Source organism: Anguilla rostrata, chromosome 6 (assembly GCF_018555375.3).
Source record: "Anguilla rostrata isolate EN2019 chromosome 6, ASM1855537v3, whole genome shotgun sequence".
Taxonomy (NCBI): domain Eukaryota; kingdom Metazoa; phylum Chordata; class Actinopteri; order Anguilliformes; family Anguillidae; genus Anguilla; species Anguilla rostrata.
The window spans coordinates 53,282,463-53,304,130 of record NC_057938.1 but is presented as its reverse complement, the minus strand read 5'-3'; the positions used below and the strand labels follow the sequence as shown (position 1 = coordinate 53,304,130).

Sequence of the window (21,668 nt, the reverse complement as noted above, 5' to 3'; positions counted from 1 at the left end):
AAACTGAAGTTTCGACCGACGGCTTAAAATGGGTGTTTGCGGTTAAGGGCGCTGGTTCCACTGCCGGTCACACACCCGCTCCAGAGCTGGAGCACCTACTCGCCCACAGCAGTGAGTAATGTGGGGAAAGGAGAGAACAGCGAGGCCTTCGCTGTCTCGACTTGTGTTTTTTCCCCCCTCAAGTGGAAAATCTTAGCTTATTAATGTTACCGTTTGCTTGACGAGTGGAAATGGTCTCACCCCTTACGTTGGTGGAATCTTGAAACGAGTCGAACTGTCGCACCTCATTGGCAATCTTTTGTCTTGAGCAAAAAAAAAAGTAACAGAAATTCTAACTCTAAATGTAAGACACAAACTTAGACTTGTTAAGATTTACTTTTTTATTTTGTTTTTTTGCAGTGTTGACAATAATACTCCCCGCCCCCCACCTCCTCCTCCTCCGCCTCCTCTTGGCTCTGTCTGCGGGAGTAAAGTTTGCCGCTTAGGCTAACTCCCCGCCTCCCACACGGGACACTAATACAGAAGACAGAGTTCAGGCTCCTTATAAATAATTGAAACTTTGTCTAGCTCTCAGCCTTCCTGTGGTTTGCTTGCTGTGTTAAATGCACCTTTTTTGTGAGTCGCTTCGGCTAAAAGCTTCTCTCAAGTGCCCAAATTGCTGTAACTGTAAATTGTGAAAACGACATGCCGACAGGGTAATGCCATTTATCTGGGCTGAGCCACCAAACCCCAGTTGTGAATTCCCACCTACGTAGTTTCAGCCTGCCTAGTCCTATACAGGCCCAACTATGTGACTATTTCTGTTAATGCTGTGCTGCTTGTGTGTGCATACAAACAAGACAGACAGACACAGATGGATGGACTGATATTGAGAGGGAATAATTATTCTGAGAGAGAGAAAGGGAGGGAGAGAGAATGATTGATTGTTTTGGGAGTTAAATCACAGGCATCTAAGACAATCCCCAAAAAAGTAAAAAAAAAAATGAAAGGGAGATGAAAACTGTTGAGCCAATGCAAGATCATTCGTAACAGCTAAAATGGATGCAGAAAATGACTGCAGAAAAAAAACCCAATAATGGCTGCATTGATGTGTAAAGCCAAAGATAAGTTCAGCTCTTTGTGGGTAGTTACTGTGCTGGTGAGTGTCGCAGCCAGTGCTGTGGAACTGCTGGGCATCTGCTGGAGCGCAGGGCGGGGGCCTCGGGAGTCTGACTCACCGGCCGGGGCGTCCTGCGCCGTCAGCGGCGTCTTAACGAGCAGCGGGGCCGCTGTGTGTTTTTTTTTTTTTTCCCCGTGTCGTCCGGAGCAGGTCTCCCAGAGGCGCTGGGTCCGCTTCCTCCCGTTCTGACGCGCAGCCGGCGCCCCGGAGACCGTCTTTCTTCCTGCGCGTGCTGCGCGCGGCGCTGCCCCTCCAGCTCCTGCTGCTGCTGATCATCGGCCTGGCCTGCCTCGTGCCCATGACGGAGGAGGACTTCAGCTGCACCCACTCCAACAACTTCGCCCGCTCCTTCCACCCCATGCTGCGCTACACCAACGGCCCGCCGCCCATATGAAAGCGGAAATTAAAAAAAAAAAAAAAAAAAACGCCGACCGACCCAACGGTTTATTTTTTACTTTTTTTTTTATAACAGTCGTAACTGTTATTTTTTTTTCGAGTTTCCGTGAAAACGGCAAAAGAAGAAGAAGCACTATTTACAACGGTAGCCAAAGTCGAACTGTGCTGTGTCTTTGTACAGCGGAAAACAGCTGCTATTTGTGTTTTAATCGATCTGCGTAGATGTTAGGATCAAGCGCGGCGCACTCGCGGGTTTGCTGTGGCCTACGTCAAAATTGCGAGATGGGGAAAAAAAAAATAATATTTGAAATGAAATTACTAGCCTCCTTCACATACCAAAAAACGGGGGCGCGAGAAGAAGAGTGTCCATTAACGATATTGGATAGCACTGACGTAAGCACTGTTTTAGATACGGCTCTTGTGTTGCTCTGGTCCGAGGCTATGATGTCTTCCTTTTAAGTGAAGAAAAGTATTTTTACATCAGTGTTTTAAGTATTAAAAAAGTGAACTCACTCATATGAATTTAATGATCTGTAAAATAACATTTTAAATAGCTTATATATGGCAATTATTTTTTATATTTTTCCTTTTGGCATGCAGTTGTAATCGTTGCTTTGAAAGCGAACAATCACCGGTAGCTTGTGAGCAGGTACATTCGAAAGGCTAGTTTTTAATAATGATCATAACTGGATGTGCAAATTGAGATTCACTGGATTTTGCGTGATGATGCTATGTATAAAAAATGGAAATGATGAAAAAGGTTATTTAACTATGTACAGTTTGCTAATGCTGACCCAAGAACTTTGTTTGCATTTAATATACACATACATACAATATGCAAATGTATTCATGATTGTTTTTTTTATTTTACTTTGGTGATGTAGAAAATTATTAAATATAAACTCAAATGAATACCGTTTATGATCATATTCAACCATGAAATTCTTTAATAAAACTTCGTCCATACAAATATGCAGCACATTCACATGTAGCCTATAGTATACAGAGTGCATGTTGCTCATGGTATACAATACACATACACATGTATTTTTAAATCAATATCACACGACTCTTAACGGTGATTGGTGGATACTTTCTGGCTATACTTCGACAATCCTTGAGGCAATTATCAGGAAGTAGCCTACAATAAAAACCTACAATACATATTAACTGCAGTTTGTGTCATGGATACAAACATTGATGCTATTGTCATGGTATATGGCATAAGTTGTAAAATTACAATGAATTAATATGTATATATATAATTACACACATTTCATTACAATAACATATTTATAAATGTGGACAGGTTCCCATCAGGAGTCCAGAATAACACATTTTCATTTTAATCGCATTTATTCATAGCAGGGCATAATGTTTTAAAAAAAACTCACATTATGTAAGCGTTTGCCTGTCTCAAGGAGAGTTTTATTTTCACAGGTGCGAAGCAAAAAATGTTTCCTTAAACAACTTTAAAGAAGCATTCATGTTAATCAAGAAAACAGGCATACACGTTTTTGTTTTTTTGTTTAGTTTTTTTTATCTGTGAGGCTCATCGATGGAGAACCACTTAACTGTGAGCTTGCTGGTGAATTGCAATACAAAGAGGTTCCCTCATTAAGCCTCTGGTCACTTCAATTGTAAGGCACTTAAAAAAATAATAAGGTCCTCAATATTCATATATAATATAAAGCCACAAGCCAGCCCATGTACACGCGATACCATACATTTCCAGATAAGCACAGGTATATTCACATATAAGCTTTAGCTTTTAAACCTTTTCTCTTGCATCAGTGTACAGAAATCCACAAAAAAATGAGTTCTCACATTTCATATTGTGACATGGGTTACTATTCTGCTAAAACCATTTCGTACCTCATTGTGCCAAAGCCTGTGTCATGTGACCCAAAAGGGGAGGACAGGAAGGGGCAGTTCGGCCTGTGGATGCTGTCATTTGACAGTTTGCCTTCACTGAAATATCAAAATTAATGCATAATGGAGGAAAGCAATTCAAAAATTCAAGAAGATGCTGGTTTTTCAGACGCAAAGTACTAACAAACAGAAGGAGACTTCTTGCCTTACCGGTTTTGGGTGTCAAAGCCAAGTTTGAGTTTTTAACTCATTCAAACAAAGGCAATGTATGCCATTTGAAATTTTTTTAGCGCCAGCATCTCTGGTAAAGCCCGTTATATTGTGTTTGATAGGCTGAGTACCGTAACCTTCACAACCACACTGTCATCCAATCACTCGGCTTAAAAAAAAGAACACAGAATTATTTTTAAAATTCCACTTTTTTTTTTTTTTTGAAAGGTCACTTCACTTTGCAGACTCGGTTTGTACTGATGATGCACTTCAGGGAGGAAATGAGTAATTTTAGTCACAGAACAAAGGAAACCGTACAGCTTTCCTTGAAATAGTACACCGTGCAACATTGGCCAATCCGGGAAAAAATGCGTTTAACTTGCATGTAAAGACACTGGATAAAAATCCATCCTTGAACATACATATTCTGCGAAGACCACAAGTAGCCAATGTGAGTTGCTTTCCTGATACATCGTTCTAATTTGTGTTAATAATTTTAGTATTAATTTCTAGAGCGTTCTGGATTGACTGAACCACTTAGTTAAAAGTGCAGGAGAACTTCAACCTCGCATAAAGAGATCCACAAGACCAGGCTGGAATAAGCCAATTCATTAGTAGGGAAAAAAACTCTTCAGAATGTACAAAGAAAGATCTACAGTCTTAATTACTTTCATGCATTGTCCCGCGGATGGGTAAATATATTTTCGCACAAAATTTTTTGAAAGCCGTTTTGTTATGAATAGAATATCTCCCCCCCACCCCCCACTGAAAACACTGTGATCATACACGAAGTCAAGAAAGCTTTCACATTTTAGAAAACATGTAAACCTAAATATGCATTAATTTTATGTTTTGTTAAAAATAGGGGTTTTTTAAGCACTATACTGAAGCTGAAGAAAGAGAAGCTGATTTGTGTGTTCCTTCCGTCATACCTGGATACACTTTAAAACAGAAAAGGTCAAGGGTCACGCTGTGAAAAGGCCTTAAATAAGTAAATATAAATAGCTTTTCGGACTTCAAATCATAATTTCCAGAGAAAAAAAAACGAATAAAAATTTCACATTTTGTCCAAACTTGTTTCCTCAAATATGTTGGACTTGATTTCAGTTTTTGCTGCACGAGCCATAAAATCCAGAAAGCAACAAAAAAAAACCTAATTTTACAATTTTCTGGTTCTGGTTATTTATTCAAGTACACAGTTTCTCCTGTTCAATTATTTGTCCTCCGGTGAACCTAAAACTAAACAGTCTACTCAGCCTCTGTTATGGCAGTCGACCATCGCAGGCACTTCCAAATGTAATCTTTTTTAAAACTGTTTTTTAAATATATTTTACACTTTTAAGATGGCAGATAAATATGTCAGTACACAGCAGCAACAAGAATTCTCTAATTCAAGGGGTGTAATGTGATATCTTTCTAAATTTGAAATATTCAAGTATACAAAATAAAATTAACTTTTTTTTATACTGCAAAGTACATTTAAAATATTTTATCATATATATATATATAATATATATTTGTTAATATATGTCTAAACACAGTAGTATATATTTCTACTCGTGTTTTTTATGCATATGTATATATAAACACACACACACATATATATATTTATATATTTATGCTGCATGTTTTTTGTATTGATGGTAAACTTTCCTGTCTAGATTGAAACCCAGAGATTTTTTTTCTGGAATATACAGCAGAAATCTACAGGACGCTAATTGCCTCCTTTTCATTGGTTGGCTGCGATGCGGAGCTGTGACTCAGCGGCGTGGGAGGATGTCACAGTGCAGACACAGTTACAGACCGTCCCCCTGCCCCCGGAGTCCCACTGCATATACGATGGCGGCCCGCCGGCGCAGCTGCGCTCCCTAATTAGCTTTTTTTATTTATTTATTTTTTTTTAAAAACACGCGATCACATCTCCGAAAATGAAATGCGCTTCGCGGTGCGCCTCGTGAAATTAAATCGGCCCTTGCGAGGTTTGTTTTGCAGCAGCCCAAAGGTGAAAAAGCCGTTCCTTACGGGACCTTTATTTTGGAACTTTTTTTGTTCCCGACTCAAGACGAGAGATCCAGAGAGAGCCACAACCTCAATTCACCTGAAGCGGTCATTGGCTGAATTTGGGAGGGGGGGGGGGGTGGTTTGTGGGGACGTGTTAGGACCCCACGTTGAGGCTGTTCTGGATGTGGCATGTCACAGGGGCGGGGCCGTTCTCCCCCGGGGACTTGGCCCGCCCCACCCAGGTGGGGGAGTGCAGTCTGTGGGCGTCCAGGAGCTCCAGCAGCAGGTCGTACAGCGGGACCATGTTCTTACACTTCATGCTGTACAAGTGCTCCATGCCTTTGTTGCTGTGGAGAGAGAGAGATGTTCATTCATTCATTCATTCAAAAAAAGTTTTCAAAGTTGTGTCACTTAATGTGTTAAAAGAAAACTGTATTGCATTACATTGTGCTGCATTTCACTGTGTTGCATTGAATTGTGTTTCATTGCTCTGTGTTGCATTGCTTGGTGCACTGTGTTGCATTGCTTTATGCTGCATTGCATTGCGCATGGTGCATTGCTTTATGCTGCATTGCATTGCGCATGGTGCATGGTGAGGCGGCAGCGCGCTGCGCCGTCCCTCCCTCACCTCATGTGTCGTATGTGCGAGAGCAGCAGGAGCAGCTGCGCCTGCCTCCTAGACTGCTGCTGGACCGCCAGCCCCGACTTGCTGATGTAATATATGAGGGTGTCCGTGATTTTATCCAGCATGCACTGCACCGTAAAGCTGTCATTCAGGGGCTCCACGGAGCTGGTGCAGAAGGGGAAGGCACCTGATGGAGAGAGAGAGAGAAAGAGAGAGAGAGGGGGGGAGAGAGAGAGAGAAAGAGGGGGAGAAGGAGATAGGGAATGGGAGGAATAATGAGTCAAAGAATCCATTAAGAACATCATTCTGCACTGCTTTTCATCATAACACAATACTCGCCAAAACTTGCCATAAGATTAATTAGACCCCTTGTTATGATTAATAGGCATTGTTATCTTTTAGCAACTAAAGATCTTTAATTGAATGTTTATTAATACATTCACTCCTCTTTACATGGTGTGATCCGGAAAACCACTGGAAATGAATAACACACAAACAAGAAAGTCCTCATGTTCAATGGATATTGCAGTGTATTCAATTTCCAAAACTGTAGGAGATACTGGACAGGATAATTTGGTAGAAGGAGAACCAATCTGAAAGCATTGGTGCTCAGTCCCCAGTCCCCATCAGTGATCCAAATTTAGTGAGTACTGTAATTTAAACCTGAGTTTCTAGGTCAAGACACTCCCCAACCAACTACTGCTCTACAGCGCAGGAAATGAAGCAAGCCCTGGTGCAGTTATCCCCCACCCAGATGAACACAGATAAGTAAAATACTCCAGTGAGATGCAACCCCTCAAATCGGGTGGATTCCGTGCTGATTGCAGACATTCGCCCCTGCGCATTGTTCACGAATCACGTTCGCCAGTTCGGTCGGTAAACTTGCGTAAACGGCAATGACACGTGGCTGTGTTTCTGAGTCCAGCTGTGGGGGTTTGTGCATTACGCTGTGTGCCCTTGTTTTCCCGTCAATGTGCAACAGTTGATTTGTTGAACGTTCAATTGTTGAACATTGACGGGGAAAAAAAAAAGGGCGCGGAGTGTCATTGATGCGAAGCACCATGAGTGCTAACAGCTCCCCCTTGTGGACAATCTTCAGACTGCTAAACGTGAGTGAATGAGTGAGTGAGTGAGTGTTAGTTAGTGTTAGTTAGTTACAAGCCAGGTCCATGAGGTGCTTCACATGTAAAAAAGTTTAAATGCACAAACCCTGAACGCACAGCTAAAATAAAACGGAAAAAAAAAACATATAGCAGCAATCGCATTGTGGCGGAGTCACTCGATTTAAGAAGGGTTGTGTTCGGCCCGGCGATACAGAACCACAGATCCGGGAGGCCCGGCTCACCGGAGTTGAGCAGTATGATGGCCTTGAGGCAGACGAACTCCTCCGACTGCAGCTTGAGGGCGCGGAAGCGAGCGACGGTGGCGAGGATCATGTCGAAAATCTCGGCCATGCCCTCCACGCAGCTGCCCTCGTTCCTGCAGAACACAGAGCAAGGGGGGACCGGGGGAGGGGGGGGGGTGGAGTCAAACGGCGACGTTCCAATTCCGCCCGAAAAACTCCCCCGTTTAGCTTCCCGTCCAAGAGCACGTGCCGACTGGCATTAGAATTACTTTTATTGCCTTCCCAGTTTAACCGGAGAATGACTGGGGCATCGTCGATTCCATCCTGTGTACTGTACCTCAAGAGAAAATTGTGGCCGGAAGAGCCAAGTAAATGGAAAGGAAATAAGGGAGAAAAAAAAACATCTATTTATCTATGAAGCGAAGTGGCTTGACCTCAAAGCAAAAACACAGGCGCTCTTACCCCTCTCTCAGCATTCTTTACGTGATGCAAAAATTAACGAGAGAAGAGGGAGGTTGCCGACTCCCTTTCTTTTTTTAAATAGAAAAAATAAAACGGGAAAATAAAATATAAGTCTTGCCACCAAAAGGTAAAAAAAAGAGACATCTTAAATCTGCAATATCTGCATTATGATTGACAAACAATAGAAAGGTCATCAGTTCATTGAAAGAAACATAAGGTATTTGAGGTGATTTATGAAACCTGGATTCCAACAACAACAAAAACCTGATTAGCCCTTTGAAGTGTCAGTTTTTTTTGGAATGTGTCGGTGTTCTAGAACTCCAGTGCTTTCAGTCGCCAGCAGTGATCGTTACATCAGCATTAGAATGATCAGTGAAGAACATTCTCGTGACATATTAGTGATCTTGCACCGTAAAGGGTTAATTAAACCTCGTGTAAGTCCAGGATTCAAACATACACCTGTCAGGCCTTGCTCACACTCAAAAAAACCCATTTTAATCCTTTTTAATCATTCTTTTTTTCCTCTGTCTCTCTCTTTTTTTTCATTCTAGTTTGCCTTTTTAGCTCCAGTAGAATCGTTACGTAATTACATAATTGAAATGTCACCCGGTGAGGTGGTCCCTCCTTAAGAGCTCTAAGTGAGCCGTTTCTGAAAAGAGCAAAGTCACTCTTTTGGAAGCAGTCGTTCAGAGCACCGCGGAGCCCGACCAAATCGACAATGGGGGTTAGCGACGGGCGCCGCGCCGCGCCGCGTGGCTGAGTGGGCAGTCGAAACGGGGAGAAAAAGGTTAAAGGCATTAAGGCGGGAGGGGGGGGCACGGGGGGGGGGCATATGGGGCAGGGGTTCAGCACAGCCTGCTAAACAATGAGAGACATGGGAACCCCACACTGTGCCCGCAGAACATGCATCTCTGGGCCACAATGTGATTAATTCTCTCATACTATCATCTGGGTAGAAAGATAGGAAAACTCCTTGGCAGTGATTGGCCCATTTTCCGGAGAGCCATTTCAATTCAATTTTCACCGTGCTGCAGCCAAGTAGAACTTTGTTCTTCAGGAAAATGAGAGGGCCAAATTTTCATTTCCCTCTCTCTATCTCTCTCTCGCTGTTTTTTTCCCCCCTCTCTCTCTCTTTTTTCAGGGCTCTGTGAAATACAGTTTTTAACATCTTCAAACTCGCAGGGAAATTATTTCGTACATTTCTTATTTAATTTTTAATTTTTTAATTTTTTAAAAGGGCGCACGTGTTCCGGGCCATGAGTCATACAAGCGTGGATGAGATCCCACGCATGTCCGTTTTTTTTTTTAATGACACCGAAGAATAAAATAATTTGCCGAAAACACTGATTTATTTGCTTGTCTGCCTGCAGAAAAATATTCTGAGGATGTGACTCACGTCGAGGGGGGACGAGGAACACATGAACGCACGCAATGTACTGAGACGCCACGATGAGACACACACTCTGCAGTTTACACACCGAAATGAACCGAAGCTGGGGGAGGAATACGACCGAAAACACCAAAAACACAGGTACCTTTGTCCATGCGAGGAACCGAAAATTTTTTTTTTTTAACTGACCCATGATGCAAAAATGGAACGTGCTAAAAAATATATCAACATAAACATAGCAATATATTTTATACAGTTATAAAGTTATTTTTTTGTCAATATATTTTCAGCATGTTCCATGCAATGTCTGGGCAGTACACAGATTATTGCTCCGTTACATACATTGCAACATATTTACACAGCTGTGAAATATATTTAGCGTTATACTTTCAAAACGGGTTCATGCGTTTATGGTACAATGCAGTAGATGCCGGGCGTGCAGATGCGATGAGTGTGAGTTCAGACGCCCAGCCCAGCCGGAGCACGCTCAGTGCAGGTGCGCTCTCACCTGTCCAGGATCAGGTCCTGGGCGAACAGGAGCTTCCCGGGGCTGTGGATCGAGCGCCACACCAGCCCGATTATCAGCACCTCCAGCCAGGAGCTCTCCAGCAGCTGCACCTGGTCGTGGAGCGTCAGCTCCTGGAACCCTGCGGGGCCCCCAAAAACACGGTCACGGGAACGACGCGGTCAGAGAGGTCACACGGTCGGGAACACCATGCAGTCAGAAACACCATACAGTCAGAAACACCAAACAGTCAGAAACACCATACAGTCAGAAACACCAAACAGTCAGAAACACCAAACAGTCAGAAACACCAAACAGTCTGAAACACCATACAGTCAGAAACACCAAACAGTCAGAAACACCAAACAGTCAGAAACACCATATAGTCAGAAACACCAAACAGTCAGAAACGCCATACAGTCAGAAACGCCATACAGCCAGAAACGCCATACAGCCAGAAACGCCATACAGTCAGAAACGCCATACAGTCAGAAACACCATACAGTCAGAAACACCAGCAATCAGAAACACAACCACTAACAATCTTTTTTTTCTCTCTCAAAACTGTCTCACCTCATTGGCAATCTATTTGTCTTATTAAGCAAAACAGTAATATAAATAAGATTCTAAGTCTAAATATAAGAATAAAATCCTTGTTGAGACCGACTTTTTAAAAATAAGCGTGGTCAGAAATGCATGTCACATGGCAGGCAACAATGGTGCACTCGGGGACAGCACAGCAAGAAACTCGGTGTGGTCTTACACAACACGGTCAGATAAACCACCGCGGTCAGACAAGATGCCCTCAGCTAAAAGTTATGATCAGACACACCGTTATTTATCACATGCCCCGAACAGACACGCAGTGTCGTCAGACACAACCCCCCAGTCAGATATGCACCAGCCGTCCACGTGCAAAACAGGAATAGGTCAGTAGCAGTCCATGATAATGGTTAACAGATAATGGATATGACAATGAATAATAGATAATGGATAGCTGGACTTGTAACTGTGAGTTTGCAGGTATCCCAGGTGGGGAACTGCCTTTGCAACACAAAATCAGCAAAAACAGAAGTATGGACAAACAGCTTTTATTTTATGAAATTTGTTATTTTCGCTATGTACTCGAGCAAAAATAACAAATTTTACTTTGTTGTTACCGTACGTTCGGAAGACTCTGCATATGATTTTCTGGGAGCTCATTCTTTATCTCTGAGCACTGACAGGATGTGACATCACTTATCAGTCCTTCTGTTTTCTGCCGTGGGTCTCCTCTTCGACAAGGAGAGGCAACGCATTTTGCCCATTTTGATTACTGCAATTACTGCACATTACAGTGAAAAACTCAGCATGCCGCGGTTACAAAGGTGTGCCTTGTTCTCAGGCTAACAACTTCCTGTGCAGATGATGAGGCCCAGATTTTTGTCTTGGCAAAGTACACGAGGCTCGCACAGTGTTAAGTATTTTTAGTATGGAGAGGAACATCACAAGTCAGGTCATAAGTTGAACCGAACTCAAAAGGCAGCTTCAGTCGTTCCCTGGTGAATTTTGCATGGATGTTTACAATCTGGAACAATCCAATGATACTTTCACATGCTTATCTATTTAACAGCCAAATCTGAAATAATCTATGAAAGAACCAATACAAAGAGAATCATTGAAATGGACCCCACGGATTGTCAGAACGTAGAGGTCAGAAAGAACACTGCCTGCATATCTGATTGGTACTGTGATGTTACTAACCCACTGTGACATCTGCGAGGTTCAGTAACCCATTGTGGCATCTGTGATGTCACAAAGGACATCAGTGATGTCACAAGTGGACCAGTCACAGGCCCTCACCGGGTACTTTCTTGGCCCAGGCGATCATGTGCACCAGCTCCTTGTCGGCCAGGTTGGTGAGCAGGGTCATCATGGTGACCTCGGTGTAGGGGCGGCTGTGCTTCTGCTTGGAGCAGATGCTGGGCGGCTCGGCGCTGAGCAGGAGGGGCAGCACCTGGTCCACCGGCACGGCCAGGCCACGCCCGCCGCCGGCCAGCGGGACCGGGGCCTGCAGGGGCGGGCTGACCAGGTCGGCGTAGCCCTTCTCCTGCTGCGCCGCCTCTTTGCGTTTCTCCCGTAGCAGCTGGCGCCCCCCGCGGTCCTTACGCAGTCCTGCAAGAGACAGGGCATCGCTAAGCCACACAGGGCAGGCTATAGCTTAGAGCAGGGCTGCCCGGCCCTGTTCCTGGAGAGCTAGCGTCCTGTAGGTGTTCACTCCAGCCCTCAAACAAAGCACACCTCACTCAACAGCTAGAGATTCTGTTGAGCTGCGAATTAGTCAAATCAGGTTGGGGTTGAATATGGTTGCCAAATTAGGGTTGAAGTGAAAACCTACAGGACAGTAGATCTCCAGGAATAGGGTTGGGTAGCCCTGCTCCAGCTGTTGAATGAGGCATGCTTTGTTAGGGTTGGAGTGAAAACCTACAGGCTCACAGATTTCCTGGAACAGGGTTGGGCAGCCCTTCCTTATAGAGAAAGCTGAAGGATGTGACCATTACAAACCAGGGATCCTCAACCTGGCCCAGGTCGGCCACAGAAGTAGACTGCTTCCAACTCAGATCCAATAAATAAGCAAAAGTGAGTTCAACGTGTCATCAGATGGTTAAACTGAACCAGCAGACCATGCTTGGGGCCTTCGGGATCCCATGATGGTTGAGTTTTAACACTGACAATATTATTTTCAAACAATAGTTTTTTTTAATTTACGGTCTCTCCAGTGGATACCTTCATCCAGGCCAAATTACACTGCGTACATTTTGTATGATTACTTACTTATGCAGTTTGTGTATTTTTCACGGAAGCATTTTGCGCAAGGCAAGGCATTCTAGTGCACAGCGGCTGTGTCCCCGCCAGGGAAATCAAACCTGCAATCTCCTGGCCGTAAGCCCACAGATCGTTAAAGCCGTCCCACCTCCGCAAATATTTTCAGTCAGGCGTGCACCATGCACATTCTATCTGCCGAGCACTTCTGCATTCTCAGATCTCGGTCAGAAGTTTGTATTCATTTTTTTTTTTTAATTTTTATTTCATTTATTTAGTTTTCATTATTTGGTCAAGAATAGCGCTGGGTCCCGTGGCCACGTCCGCCAAGTCCTGTCCCCCGCCATCCCGTGCAAGAAGAGAGATTATCTGGAATGAATCTCATTCTAAGCCCGTGATGTCTCCCCACCCCCCTCTGCATGGAGGTCTGTTCCTCCAGGGACTCACTGTGCCTCCCCAAGCAGTTCCGTTTATCTTAGGAGTCTCTGTTATTGCCCCCGCCCCCCACCCCCCAAAAGATTTTTCCATATCCCGTTAAACCTGCCCCACTTGATTTATTAGGAATGTGTACCGAAACGGTGACGCAGGAGGAGGAGGAGGAGGAGGAGGAGGAGGAGGAATTTTCCTTTCCAAAACTTCCGAGCCACACACTTTGCAGTGAACACCTGCGTGCTTATTGTGCGATAGTGCTGGGGATGTTTCTCCCCCACCCCCAATCTGAATCTTAGGACAAGAATCTCATTTCTAAGTTTCTTTTTTTTTTAATTCACATTTACCTTGTGTAATGTATATTGGCTACGTGCTTTAAAGTCTCCTGAAACATTACTGCATGTCGAAATGGCTTGGAAAAAATGCAAGGTGCTTTCTCACAAAGTAATTTCCGTCTCTGCAGAGAATAACTGTGACAGTTATAGACATCCATTTTGGTCTGACCGTTAGCATGATTACTGTTTCCATGCCTACTAATTAGGTTACTATGGAACGTACTATATAATTACGAAGATGCACAAATTGGAATAATTCTTAGCAATACCCTGCTTTGCTTTTCCCAGCGTACTTCTCTGTATCGTGACTTCAATTTACTCTCTTCCGTGAATTGCACTTGACCGCAAAGGTCTGAATGGCATAACAACTTACAAATTTTTAAAAAGATATTAATATTATTTTTGGGTCGCTGCATGAATGCGCAGAAACCGTGCACGTTTCTATAATGCGGGTACAGAAACGCACAAAAAAATGTCGTAGAAACGCACAAATACAAGAACACGAGGATGAGAACGAACGGGAGGGATCGTGTGTTGCGCGCACGAGGCCCAAGGACGAAATCATATCGGACACCTCGGCCATATCATGTATCTGGCACCAGCTACCGCCGCTACAGAACTCTATGTCCTCGGAATAAAAGGACGAATGTTTGAGGACTGCTTATCAACAAGAATACCCCCACCCCCCCACCCCCCCACCCACCATCCTCCAAACTTTCACTTGTGGGACAACAGTCATTATCAATTTCCTAGAAACTGTTTGGAAGATAAGTAGCCCGACCAGAACTGGAATCCCCCCGCCGTACCCCCCCCCTCCCCCCCCCCCCATCGCAGTTCCATTCTCTGCTGCGCATGCACCGGGGCGCACGGCTGCTCCCTTTTTCACTGCAGTCAACGCAGCTGAGCTGCGCAGCCGCAGCTGACGCAGTCGAACCGCAGTGGCTAGTGCACGATGAGACAGGGGCTGCCCTGGAGACCGAAACCCTCCCTCCGCTGTGCAAACGCTTCACCCAATCACGCGCCGCCACACGTGGGCCTGCTCTGCGCTCTGGTGAAAGATCGGGATTCTGTCGCGGTCTACGGGCTTCATCAGGGCATCAAGATAATGGCTGATATGGGCACCCGCCCCCCCCCCCCCAAACCCCCCTCGAGAGCCCATAAACTTTAAACTTCTGAAACCTAAGGAGCAAAATGCACGCCCGCTCTCCCTGGCATTCACCTGCTAACAAGATACGCCGCGGAGGCAACCGGGCACACGCTGTGCTCTAATGGGGTGAGACTGACTAATAAGGTGCCATGCCAGGACCTTTCAGAGTCAACTGGAAGAAAAAAGGGAGAAAAAAAATAAGAAAATTTTTTTTTTTTAAAACACCTGAAAAAAGCTTCATGGAGTCAAAGCGTGAGTCACAGCGACACGTGGGGAAAAAATAAATCAAGTAATTGCATTTTTTTTTTTTTTTTTTCTATTTGACTTCTTATTAAGCCTTGACTGCGGTGCTCTGCGCTGAAAGTGCTTATTACTTCATTACCTTCACAAAAGGCGAAAGCCTTTTAAAGTGAAAGGGGAATGTGTGAATGAGAACTTCTGCAGGTCCTTACCTGAATCTTTTAAGGGTGAATTTTTTATTTATTTATTTTTTTTTACTGAAGTGACAGGTCAAGCTCAGAATCAATGGCAGCACTATTTTAAGCACATGGAGATTATTTAAAAACTAGCGACGCGAGGACATGTGATTTATACCACAACGTACCTTAACAGGACTTGGCTGACCTGCGCAATGTCGGCAAGAACCGCAGGTACATTTTTAACGCGTCAGAGCTACATGGAAAGGTCTATCCGAGACTAGACACGCGGAATAATATCCACGTCGTACAGGACTGGACAGCACTTTGTGGTCAAACTTTCCAGGAAACAAGCTGCCATTTGATAGTTTCTTAAAATAACACGCCATAACATGGAAGACGCAGTATTTTGTGGCTATTAATGTCCAAAAGACACTCAAGAAGGATTAAATGCTACACACAAATAACATAGTAAACAAGTACTATGACTGCAGAAGTAATGTGTTGTTTTTTTAATTTATTTTTCATTTGTATATTCAAGTCATCTGCTCTAATGGGAATGCAGTCTAATAATAGACCTTTCGGGTTTCAGGCCAGTGTGATCTGCTGATTTGCGGTCAGCCCCGAGGAACGTGTACCGCTGCTGCTGCCGCTGCGTGGCTGTCCCACGGCTTCACGGGCCGATGGCCCCGCCCCGCCGATAAAGCAGGGCTCTTCCTTTTTCGGTTACCTTCCTCCTGAGGCTCCCTCGCCCCGGTCTTAATTGCAGAACGCCGCTGCAAGCTCCTGAAGCCTGATTAGCTCACCACGACTTAATGAACCCCCCCCCCCCCCCCCACGCTCAACTCAACTGTGCAGGTCTGGAGATTAACATTTCTTTCAGGATGAACAGCATATTATCGCTTCGAGCGGCACAAGTGGTGGAGGACCTGGGCTGCAGCGTGCGGTGTATTCGCTGCAGAATCCATTATGCACATCAGCTTCTGCGCGTTTGTGACATGGCAATTCTCGCGCCAGGTTGATTTTTTTTTTTTTTTAGAAAGCAGGAAGCCAGCATGTACACTGCCAGAAGAACAGGTTCCAAAAGGTTCTTCTGTGTCCCCATAAGAGGAACCCTGTCTAGTTCAAGGGTTCTTAGTCAAGCAAAATGGTAAATGGAGTGCATTTATATAGCGCTTTTATCCAAAGCGCTTTACAATTGATGCCTCTCATTCACCAGAGCAGTTAGGGGTTAGGTGTGTTGCTCAGGGACACTTAGACACGCCCAGGGCGGGGATCGAACCAGCAACCCTCCGACTACCAGACAACCGCTCTTACCTCCTGAGCTATGTCGCCCCCAAAATGGTTCCATTTGGAAGCTTCTAGTTTTTACAAATACCATACAAGGTTCCATAAAGAACTAAAAGGGGTTCCCCAATGGAGACAAGCCGAAGGACCCTTTCCTCCCCCCCCCCCCGAGAGTGTATCCACCAATCACCACTCTAATATGTATCTAATGGTTGTCACCAAAGCACTCCATGATTGGTTCCTTTCTGTCCATGGATGAGGCAGGGGTTAAGTCAGCCACAGTGAAACCCTGCTTCCCTGGGGCAATGACAGGGGCCAGTTACCTGGCCTGGTTGGGGGCTCCACACCAGCCCCGCGGGTGCATGACTTGCACTGAACCCCAATTTATTAGAAAGGACGACCCACCCCAGAGAGCCCAGAATAAGAAACTTTTCGCGGGTTCGCCTTGGTTACCATGACGCCCGAGCCGCCACCCGCGTTCTGCCTTTTTTTGTTATCGCGGCGACGGTGTTCCGCGACTCTGGCGACAAAACGAGGACCACGGGGGGGGGGTGGGGGGGTGGGTAAGAAGGGGTAAGTGGGGTGGGTAAGGGTGGATGAGCCACCTGGGGGGGGCAGGTATAATTGCTGTGATTACCGCGCTGTTGGCTGGCACTCACCCCCCTTCATCATGCCGACCTTGTAGCACTTCCGCAGTCGGCAGGCCTGGCAGCTCTTCCTGCGGTTCCTGTCGATGGTGCACTGGTTTGTCGCGGGGCACACGTAGTCACTGTGACCTGCGGAAGGGGCAAACGTGTTCGTTAACAAGCACACACACACACACACACACACACAACACATACATGCCCAACATTTGCCTAGGAGGGGACGCTGGCTGTTGTTTCTGCTTCACAAACAACCTGGAAGCCACAGACTTCTGACAACTTAAACCCATTTCATTTCCTGAATACAAATATCCTTGTTATCCCTGTTTGGCCATGCCTAGTTTAATTTCCCCCCCCAAAACACAATTTGTTTTTACGTTGGCCCAGTGTAAAATTCCCAGGTACAAAAACCTGGTAATTCTGGCTTTGTGTTTGAATAGAGTAATATAATGTAGTTCACAAAACTACAAATATTTTACTGGACCTCTTAGTCTTGTTAGCTGAACAGTACAATATAAGTTAATACAGCTTATTAATGGTTGCTCTGTAATGCAAAAAATCTAAGTTGAGCTAACTCAGAAAGTGCAATGTAATCAGTTATATTTTGTCGCTGGAGGAGCCTTACATTTTTAATAGTGCACCTAAACCACCAATTTTACACACGTTCATCACAATTTGTTTTGAATGACCGCGAGAACACAGGTCACAACATCACTCGTACAAGCGGTGTCCTTCATCTTCATTGCAATGCAAAACGCTAAATTTGTTTTTCGCTGTTAGAGTAACGGAGTCCTCGTGCACGTGAAACATTTCGGGACACTTTAGAATTCTGCAGCAACACGTTCGCAAACCTTAACACAAAACAAAGCTAATGCTTGAGCCGGTAAAAAACACAGAGGTCGGCACATGTAGGCTATATCTTTGGTGATATACCTTGAATGCTCCGCTTGAAGAACGCCTTGCAGCCCTCGCAGGACCACACGCCGTAGTGGTATCCCGAGGCGTAATCGCTGCAGACCGCGCAGTAGCGCGTCTCCTTCGTTGTCTCCGATGACCCCACGGTCGGCTGACTGTCAGAGACGCCGTTGAACTGGTCCCGCATGGTCTGTGCTTTGCTCCCGATGTTCTGCCTGCTGGCAAAAAAAAGCATGTGGTTTTTCTTTCTTTCTGTTTTTATGGTGTTGTTTCAAGAGTTATCCGTCAAATTAACCTAGGGGAATAATACATTTTTTTTTAAAACAACCAAAAAATACGCACAAACAAGGCGGACTTGCTGATAACATTCAGAGTGCTTGCTCGCGACCGCAAATCCGTAAACAGACTGCTCAAACGCAACCACTTCGGAATTTATTGCGCAATGTTATTTACAACACTGTCAGATGCTACATTATAATCGTTCTTCACGCCTATTTGGTGCTTCCCCTTTTTGCCTTGTAAGTTGCCATATAATAATTTGGTGTGAAGTTATAGCCTAACTGGCAGAGTTAAACATTTTATTTTTTTTACTGAGATGAACCCAAGTAGCCCGACTGATACTTGGAAAAGCGTTGTTTTACCCAACCATGTTTGTGAGTATGTTAAAAGTAGCCTCTCTAAATAAAACGCGAGAACAATGGCCGGACGAGAGTTGAGTGTGCAGCGGTCATTGCACTAATGATGGTCCAAGTGACCAACGACTTTGCATCAACGACCAATCATCGCCAGCCACCTGTAATTCTATGCTAACCATAAAGCCGTTACTCGCGAGGCATTTCTGGGACCGATATAGCAAATCAGAGTTAAGAGATGTGTCGCGTGCTTCTGCCACGAAGTTGAGACGATATTTAGAAATGAAATGCCCTCCGCTTCCATTTCCAGGCAAGGAGTGTGAGTTAAAGCGCAAAAAAGTATTTCACCAATTCGAACTTCCACATCGCCGAAGGCAATCAATGGGGTGGAAACCACGATTCTTAATCTTTGTTTTATGACTCTTATTAATTAAATCTCGCAGTAATTCCTAATACATGCTTAGATTTTGTCTCAACACAGATTGACACCGAGTTTGAATTTATATTGTCTGTGTTATTTTCATACTCAACCACTTAGCAGCTGCCATGTCTGTCATAATAGCTTATAAAGTGCAGCCCTGCTGACGGGGATCTGGCACGATTCAAACGTGCAAATATAATTACGCAGTGGCTCTGGATACTGTGGTCCACATTAAAAAAAACATGCCCTGTATTAAACTGCCTTTAGAAATATGATCAGAAATTCAGGAGTTCCTCTGTAACTCACAAACAGTTTTTTAAAAAAAGGAGAAAACAGATTTCTGACAAATGCACACAACACACCCATGTCTCCCCATGCTGCATGATAGACCAGCACTTTCAGACGTTGTTTTATAATCACATGCACAAACACTCAGCACACATCACAGAACACAAAACCAAGCTTTTCACCCCCTTTCACTTGCAATCTTGAAAAAAAAAGTCCCTATAGGCTCCTTCTGCAAATCCACCAGATGGAAAAACCAAGAAGGTTCTCTCTTGTCTTTTTTATCGTCTTTTTTATCACTTCTTTTTTTTTTTTTCAAAGCAGCTTGCTTGCCTGTTTGCTCTACCTGCTCGTGAGAACCAAAACAAACAACAACAAAAAAAAACAGAGGACGACCCAGCAGACCTGGGGGTGGGGTGGGGGGGCGCCTGGAGCTCACCTGAAGACAGGGGTAGCTGCGGTGCTCTCCAGGTAGTAGGGCACCTGTTGGCCGGCGGGGAGGTGGGCGGGGTGGACGAAGGGGGAGAGCTGCGGGCTGGCGGGCAGGAACAGCAGCGGGCTGCCGGGCAGGCTGCCCAGGGAGTGCAGGCTGGCGTCGGAGGCGGGTCCCTGGGCCTCCGCGGCGGCGGCGGCGGCGGGCACAGGGTAGTAGCTCACGCCGGCGCCGCCATAGAGCGCGGCGGACGGGCCCACGTAGTCGTAACTGCCGTCCAGGTAGCTGATCGCCACGGCACCCGGTCCCGACCCCGTCCCGGTCCCCGTCCCGGGCCGGTTCTCCTCCAGGTACATGTCGGCCGGGGCCCTCTCGGACGCGGGTTTCCCCGGCGACCCGGCGGACTCCTCCAGCTCGCCCTCCGCCTCAGTCTTGCCCAGCGGCAGCGTTCCTGGAGCGCGGGCAGAAGACGGCCTTGCCATGGTCACAGCGGATAAGCAGCATGATTTAGCCTGTTTTTCTTCTCCTCCCCGCCTCTGTTCCGCCTCGAGGCTCAGCCCAAAAGGAAAGGGAGGAAAAAAAAGAGCTCCTCCTCTTTATTTCTTTTTTTTTTTTCTTTTTGAGCGAGAGAGAGACAGAAACCAGAACACAGCAGGAACTAGAAGGAATATTTCTCTCTTTTTTTCTCCCCCCCCCCCCCCCCACATGAACCGAAATGCACAACAAAAGACGCCATTCTCTCGCTGGCCCTCAAGACTGTTGTAAATTAAGTCAATAGTCCCTTTTGAAACAATTTTGCAGCAGTTAGGCAAAGGACGTTAGCCCTCTGTTCCTGCTGGATTCAAAGCAGCTGGCAACGGGCAGGCGAAATGATGCAATATGATGTCGTTGCTCGTTGCCTACAATACTAACGTGAAATACCCTGCATCCCTTAACTGTTGGTGCGGTATCCCGCTCAGAAAAAACAGGGTTCCAAAAGGCTCCTCTGTGTCTCCAGAGAGGAACCCTATTTAGTTCAAGGGTTCTTAGTCAGGCAAAATGGTTCCACCTTCGAGCTTTCACAGGGTTCCACAAAGAACTACAAAGGTTCCCATATGGAGACAAGCCAAAGAACCATTTTTTCTCTGAGGGTGTCCAGGTGCCAGTCTTGCAAACAGTTTGAATTTGCATTGTACGGCTTCTCGTGTTTCATAACTGTCTTTGTCCTCAAAGTGGTATATTTGAAATTAAAAAGTCAAAAAAGAGCTTTGATTGCTTGCAAGGCATTGAGACAGACTGAGTTCTAAGCAGTTTACCAGATAGGTCATGTTTTGCTGGGTGTCAGTCGAATGTCCGTGACAGTTCTGTTCACTTTTCACCCACTTCTCCGAAAATAAACAAATATTTATGGTATATAACTTTGATTTTTTCCAGTATTCACTAATGCTAAATTTAGGGACGAAAAATGTTTTTCTGAAATACTTTCATAATACAATACTGATGCTCTGAGTACTGCAGTGATATTAAAATTATACAGCTTTACTGTCGTACCTTCCAGATACTAAGATCTTACTGTGGGATTTGAAACGTGACCCTTTTCAACACTTTTGTTGAAGCCTAGAGTGATCCCCCTTCCCCATAACCAGATCTTTGTAAACTGACGAGATTCACAAAGAGAGGACACATAAATTAAGTGTCAGATGTTTCCCCAGAATTATAATCAAACTGGTGGTTTACAAGAAAAAAACTTACCTCAATATTTAGCTTAGTTGTTTTTTAAAATCATGCGCTGGTTTTTTAAAAATTTTTTTAGGTTCTCTGCTTCATCTGGTGGAATAAGCCCCATGCAGCTCTGAAGTTGTATTCCTTATCAGAAACCTCTCAATGCGCAGTTCCAGCAGGTGTAAGAGATGAAGAGAGGTACAAAACGCGCACACACACACACACACACACTCATGAAAGGATCAGTGCTGTATCT

The 21,668-nt window shown here is 45.0% G+C and overlaps 2 protein-coding genes across 7 annotated transcripts in view; one reads left to right on the top strand and one right to left on the bottom strand.

Annotated features, from left to right (window-relative positions):
* LOC135258055 (nesprin-1-like) overlaps nucleotides 1-3,093 on the top strand; it is a 161,438-nt gene extending 158,345 nt beyond the window's left edge. Inside the window, exon 147 of the mRNA XM_064341253.1 lies at nucleotides 1,310-3,093. Coding sequence (XP_064197323.1) covers nucleotides 1,310-1,553 — 244 coding nt within the window. The 3' untranslated portion in view covers nucleotides 1,554-3,093. The remainder of the gene's footprint in view (nucleotides 1-1,309) is intronic.
* esr1 (estrogen receptor 1) lies at nucleotides 2,473-21,668 on the bottom strand. Of its 6 annotated transcripts, none has more exons than XM_064340520.1 (9): nucleotides 21,443-21,668; nucleotides 19,718-20,313; nucleotides 17,959-18,158; nucleotides 17,041-17,157; nucleotides 11,808-12,119; nucleotides 9,969-10,107; nucleotides 7,609-7,742; nucleotides 6,267-6,450; nucleotides 2,473-5,985 (listed from the first exon to the last, which is right to left on the bottom strand). In XM_064340520.1, the coding sequence occupies exons 2-9, from the start codon at nucleotides 20,191-20,193 to the stop codon at nucleotides 5,793-5,795; spliced, it is 1,755 nt and encodes a 584-aa protein (XP_064196590.1). In that variant the 5' UTR covers nucleotides 20,194-20,313; nucleotides 21,443-21,668; the 3' UTR covers nucleotides 2,473-5,792. The 6 variants fall into 6 exon arrangements, with proteins under 6 accessions (XP_064196590.1, XP_064196591.1, XP_064196592.1 ...); XM_064340521.1 differs by having other exon boundaries at nucleotides 19,718-20,263; XM_064340522.1 differs by having other exon boundaries at nucleotides 17,959-18,155; nucleotides 21,443-21,666.